Below are 5,814 nucleotides of genomic sequence, written 5' to 3'. Positions count from 1 at the left end.
GGCGCCCTGGACCTGGCTGGGCTGGACTGGCTGGACCGGACGCGGTGGGAGGGGTCCCAGGGCGCCCGCGGGGCAGGAAGGATGCGGGCCTCGCCTGCCCTCTGAGTCTCCCCTCCTCCGCGGGTTCTTCCTCTGGCCTGAGGGAAACCCGAGCTCCCAGAAGGGGGGGTGAGGGGGTACAAGACCCAGGTTAGGAGAGCGGGCTGGTGGCCTTTCCTGGCTCGGTCCCGCTGGACCGGACGCGGTGGGAGGGGTCCCAGGGCGCCCGCGGGGCAGGAAGGATGCGGGCCTCGCCTGCCCTCTGAGTCTCCCCTCCTCCGCGGGTTCTTCCTCTGGCCTGAGGGAAACCCGAGCTCCCAGAAGGGGGGGTGAGGGGGTACAAGACCCAGGTTAGGAGAGCGGGCTGGTGGCCTTTCCTGGCTCGGTCCCCCTCCTCCTCCCCTGGCCCTTGGCTCCCCCCACACAATGAACAGCTTGTTGAGAATTTGCATTTTATGAAAATAGGGTGGAAAGACAAAGGGGTCTCTCTCTGTGCTGCCCAGTCCTTCCTCCCTGGCCATTTGGGAAGTGTCCCACCCCTGAGGCCAATCTCTGGTTCTGGAGAAAGAGGGTCCCCTTATCTTCCTAGCCTTGGGGAGGCCTGTGAGGAGAGGTAACCAGGGCACCAACCAGAGAGGCCCTAGGCTCTTTGGGGCTCATGGGACAATGGCTGGTCCCGGACAGGGCTTCTTCCAAGGATCAATACTTGGGGAGGTGGGGGAGGAGATAGAGAGAGAGAGAGAGAGACTGCTTTCGTTTCTCAAGGGCCCTAAAGAGGCAGGAACCCTCAGCTCTTTCATTCCCCGCCCCCCCCGAAAAAAGCAAAATAAAAAGAACTCCCAGTCTCTCTCCTAAGTATGGTGAGACTTAAGGATACATGTGAGGGCTAAGATTTTTGTTTGTTTGCTTGTTCTTGTCCGGGAAAGCATCAAATGTCCAGGCTGAGCTGGTCCCTGAAACACCCCGTACTTTGGAGGAGGCGATGGGCTGTCCCCTCCTTCCCACAGTTGGACTGGGATGGCCCGCCCTCCAGACCTGGGCCCAGCGCCCAGCTCCCCAGCCACTGTCTGCGGCTGAGAGATTAGGAGAGACCTGCCTAGCAGGAGGTCTCGGAGTGCCTTGACAGGAGTCTGGGCGGCCCGAGCCCCGCAGACATGCACCCCGGGGTGGAGACGATTCTGCCGAGATGAATGAAACGCCCACCTCCAGTGTGGGCGTAGAGGTTCGTGTATCTGGCACCCAGGAGGACTGTGTGACTCTGCAGTCCCAGTTATGGGGAGAATGCCATGGGTGACACTGATAGTGGACTTGGCAAGTAGTTACACCAGCGCCAAAGCAGGTGTGCGACTGGGACCAGACTACAGGGAGTGCTGGGGCCAGGGCTGGAGCCCAGGGGAGGGACCTCCCAGAGCGAGGCTCTCGGCATCTGCTGAGGACAGCCCTATTCTCACCTGCTCCTTCCTGATTCTCTATCTTCCTGCCCAGGGTTCAGGATTCCGCTGGAAGAATCTCAACCAAAGTCCCGAACAGCAGCGGTAAGTAGCCACCACCCCAGCCCCTGCCCTGGTTCAAAGGGGGTGAGGGGGTTCCTGGGTGAGGTGGGGGGTAGCCTGACAGTATCTCAGCCCAGCCAGGGGCAGTCATCCTCCCACCCTTTCAGCATGGCTCCCTCCCTTGAAGTAAGGGGCAGGTGTGGGTGTGGGCTGTGTGAAGGGGGTGGCAGAGAAAGAGTCCCTACTTTTGAGTCATCAGATGCTCCTCAACCCACCCCTGTCCCTGCAAATTTCCCCTCCCTGGGAGACCTGGACCTGGGAGGTGAGGAAGTTAAGAGAAGTTTTCAGGGTCCTGAGCCCTCCCAGCCCCAACAAATCCAGAGGGCCCAGGCCGTAGACAGGCTGTGTCCAGCTGCTTCAGTCTTGCTGCCCCGGCTTCCAGAACCTCAGTCCCTTCCTGGGGCGGCCCTGTTAGGAAGGATCTGAGGGAGGGCAGACATGAATGCTGATTCAGGCCCCACTCGGCCCGGTCCGTCCTGATTTGGGCCTGGCTTTTTCTAAAATGGATCAGCTGGCCAAATTGGCCTGTTTGGTGCCTGAGCTAAGAGTTGTTTTTCTATGTCTAAAGGGTTGTTAAAATAAAAACAAAGAACCATATATTAGAGGGTGAATGAACTCCGAAAAGAAAGCCTAAAGTATTTACTATCTGACCCTTTGCAGAAAAAGTTTGCCAACCCTTCCAGAAAACCAGAGCGCGCTGGGATAAACACAGACTTCCCAGTCACCCCGCTCCCTTCCCAGCTCACGCAGAGGGCTCAAAGTGGGGAGGCGCTCCGGTTGGGGCTGGGAATTACCACTCAGCATCTGGGGAGTATCTGGGTCAGGCTGAGAGCTGGAGACCTGGGTCTCCAGGGCCTTCCTGAGGCGAGGAGCTGCGGAGGGGCCTTTGGCAGCTGCTTTAACTCTGCCTCTGGCTGGGCGGGAAGGAAGGGGGTGGAGTGGGCAGAGGAAACTCGAGGCTCCCCCAGCAGGCGAGGATCTGGAGCGGCTCCAGACCATTGTGTCCAGTGGGCAGGCCTTCAGTGCGGGAAGGGGTGGCCTTGAGGCTCCCCTCCCCCGCAGCCCTCACATCTGGTGGGCCGGCCCCACTGAAGCTGGGAGGAGCAGCTGTGGTCTGGGCTCAGCCTCGTGACTGGCCTCTGGGGGGCAGGGCCAGCCCTCTTCCCAAGGCTATGGATCGGAGGAGGCTCCAGGCTGGGGCTTAATTCAGAGCCTCCACTAACTCAGTAAGTGGCTCTCTGGGGCTCATAGGAAGGAGGAACTGACTGCGAAATCCAGCTAGTCCACTGGCTCTGGGGGCTGGACCTTCCCAGTGCGTCCCCCGGCCGGAGGCTGGATTGACTCTGGGCGGCTGGACGAAGCTGATTTCAGGTGGACGTGAGAAGGCCATTCCAGCAACCTGTGATGAGAGTGAGGTGTCACTGGAGACAGTGAGCCCTGGCTGGATGTTCTAGGGCTGACTCCAGGGGCAGGCCATGCCACGGGACTGCCAAACCCCTTTAAATGCTGACAGGCTTGGTGAGATGGCCCTTGTGTCTCCTGCAGGAAAGTGCTGACTTTGAAGAAGAAGGAAAACCAGACGTTCGGCTTTGAGATCCAGGTGGGAGCAGCTGGATGCCGAGCAAGGGAGGGGTGGGAGGCCAGTCTGAGGAAGGGATGGACCCTGCCCCGCCCCAGGACTCAGGGTCCCCTTGTCTATTGCAGACATACGGCCTTCACCACCGGGAGGAGCAGCGTGTGGAGATGGTGACTTTTGTCTGCCGGGTTCATGAGTCAAGCCCCGCCCAGCTGGCTGGGCTCACGCCAGGTGGGGCCTGAGCTCAAGACACAGGGCTCTGGGGAGGGGTATAGCTTTACTTCCAAGCAGAGGGGGCAAGAAATCTCTTCTGAAATCAGTTCCCCTTCCTTGTCCTATTTTAGGAGGGCCAGAGAGAAGAATGGGTAGATTCCAGGCTTTGGACCCAGGCACATTTGCCATTTACTGTGTGAGCTAGCCGTCTCATCAATATATGGGGGCAATAACATGTCCTCACATTACAGTGTGGCGAGGGGGTTCCCCGGACACAGAGCCAGGGCCTGGGAAATGCCTGACGATGCTGTTGCTGCTCTGCCTCCTCCTGGCAATCTGGCAACCCAGCACCTGCAGGAGCTGGGGAAGGGGCAACACTCCCTTAGATCTGCCTGATATTAGGGATCAGGGCCTATCCTGCCCCTGACCTGGCCCAACTCTGGGGTACCTGTGTTACCTCCTCTAACAAGGAAACGATGCTTCCAGTAGGAGACCCTGGGGATTGGCCAAATCTAGAGTCCCAAGTCCCAGGAAGCAGCAGCATGAATCTGCACAAATGGACCCCTCCAATTCTATTACCATTTTCTTCCCTAAGCCCTCACCTGCTTGCCCACTTACCAGCAGCCCCTCATAGCCAAGTGGTGTATTGCAACTTTGCAAAAGTTTCACACCCACTCTCCTTCCTGATCCCCACAGCAGCACAGCTGGGATCATGCCCTTTTGTGCAGCTGGGAAGTGAACTCTCAGAGATGGTGGTTTGCCCGGCCTGAGGTCAGGAGGCTATGTAATGGCACAGGGTATTAGAAGCACTCATGCTCAGGGCCAGTGTCAGTTCTTAGCTTGGTGCTACTCACCCTGCCCCCCTCCTGTCTGTCTGGGACTCATGACAGCCTTTGGGCTAGCTAGACTGAAATAACCATCGCTGGGGGCAGCCCTAAGTTGCTGGGAGGGCTCAGCCTTTGGGGTCAGAGCTTCCCGAGGGTGGAGTGTGGGGGTGGGTTGAAGAGGGCCTGACCCCTAGGCTGAAGTCTGGGCCTGGACAAGTTCTTCCTGCAACCATGGAGAAGTGGAAGGGAGTTCAGGGTTATTCTGTGGGGTTACTACCCCTGTCCTTTCTGGCTGGGATTTCCCCCATCGAGCAGATGCTGACCCCTCTCTTCCTGGCAGGGGACACCATCGCCAGTGTCAACGGCCTGAACGTGGAAGGTATCCGTCATCGGGAGATTGTTGACATCATTAAGGCATCTGGCAACGTGCTCAGGTATGTCTAGGTGCCAGGGTCCCCGTGAGTCCTGAGCTCAGCCTGTCTTGGTGTTTCTGCACCCCGGGCGCTCACTCGGTCTTGGGTTCCCCAACCTCCTCAGGCTTGAAACTCTGTATGGAACTTCGATCCGGAAGGCGGAACTGGAGGCTCGCCTGCAGTACCTGAAGGTAAAGCAGCCCAGATCGTGTCCAGCTCCCTCCGTCCTCTTCCCAGGCCGCTGCCCCTGCAGGCCCCGCTCTTTTCCGGGGATCATTTATCTGAACCTCCGTTTAACCGCAAGGTTTCCTCTGTGCACTCCCCGATCGCTCAGTCTGTGCCCCGCTCCGGCTAGTCTCTGGCTGGCTCCTGACAGGGAGGTGATGGTGTGTCTTGCAGCAAACCCTGTATGAGAAGTGGGGAGAATACAGGTCCCTCATGGTGCAGGAGCAGCGGCTGGTGCATGGTGAGTACACTGCGCTGTGAAGGGCAGTCTGTGATACCCTCACACTCTCGGCCAGGCTTCCCCCTCAGAACTGGTCCATGGGTTACCTCCCCCTCCAAAGTGAAGAAAGGTTTGTTGAGCTACTCCTTTGTGTACAATACCGCCCTGGGCTGATGCACACACATTGCTGGTTTATTCCCAATAGTCCTCTGAAGGTAAGTACAGTGGGGCCTTGACTTACGAGTGTCCCGACTAACGAGTTTTTTGAGATACCAGCTGTCTCTCAGGCCGATTTTTTGCATTGAGTTGATAGAGTAATTTTAGTTAATGAGCTCCTTAACAAGCTCTGTCTCAGAACAAATTAAACTCGTAAGTCAAGGCCCCACTGTATTAGTCTCTCCATTTTACAGATGGGAACACCCAGGCTCGAAGAGCCGGTTTTAGAATCTCTTCCGTGGCTCATGTGCCGTACATAAGTGGTCCGCATAAGGATTTGAGTGTAGCATTCATTTTACAGACAGGGACGTGGGACTGGGGTTGGGACTTGCCCAGGGCCACAGAGATGGTTCATAGGAAGTTGCTGTGCCCTCCCACCAGCCGTGCCCTCTGACGGCCCTCCCTCCTGTCTTTGGCCCTGGCAGGCCTCGTGGTGAAGGACCCCAGCATCTATGACACGTTGGAGTCCGTGCGCTCGTGCCTATACGGGGCTGGCCTGCTCCCCGGCTCGTTGCCCTTCGGACCTCTGCTG

The 5,814-nt window shown here is 58.0% G+C and overlaps 1 protein-coding gene across 1 annotated transcript in view; it reads left to right on the top strand.

The window, feature by feature from the left end:
* Window positions 1-765: 765 nt before the first annotated feature.
* GRASP (GRP1 (general receptor for phosphoinositides 1)-associated scaffold protein) overlaps window positions 766-5,814 on the top strand; it is an 8,047-nt gene continuing 2,998 nt past the window's right edge. Inside the window, exons 1-8 of the mRNA XM_006757109.1 lie at window positions 766-1,261; window positions 1,525-1,574; window positions 3,138-3,192; window positions 3,297-3,399; window positions 4,549-4,642; window positions 4,746-4,812; window positions 5,021-5,087; window positions 5,708-5,810. Of these exons, the coding sequence (XP_006757172.1) occupies window positions 1,226-1,261; window positions 1,525-1,574; window positions 3,138-3,192; window positions 3,297-3,399; window positions 4,549-4,642; window positions 4,746-4,812; window positions 5,021-5,087; window positions 5,708-5,810 (575 nt within the window). The 5' untranslated portion in view covers window positions 766-1,225. The remainder of the gene's footprint in view (window positions 1,262-1,524; window positions 1,575-3,137; window positions 3,193-3,296; window positions 3,400-4,548; window positions 4,643-4,745; window positions 4,813-5,020; window positions 5,088-5,707; window positions 5,811-5,814) is intronic.

The sequence above is a fragment of the Myotis davidii genome, unplaced genomic scaffold, assembly GCF_000327345.1.
Source record: "Myotis davidii unplaced genomic scaffold, ASM32734v1 scaffold233, whole genome shotgun sequence".
Taxonomy (NCBI): domain Eukaryota; kingdom Metazoa; phylum Chordata; class Mammalia; order Chiroptera; family Vespertilionidae; genus Myotis; species Myotis davidii.
This window is presented reverse-complemented; position numbering and strand designations above follow the sequence as displayed.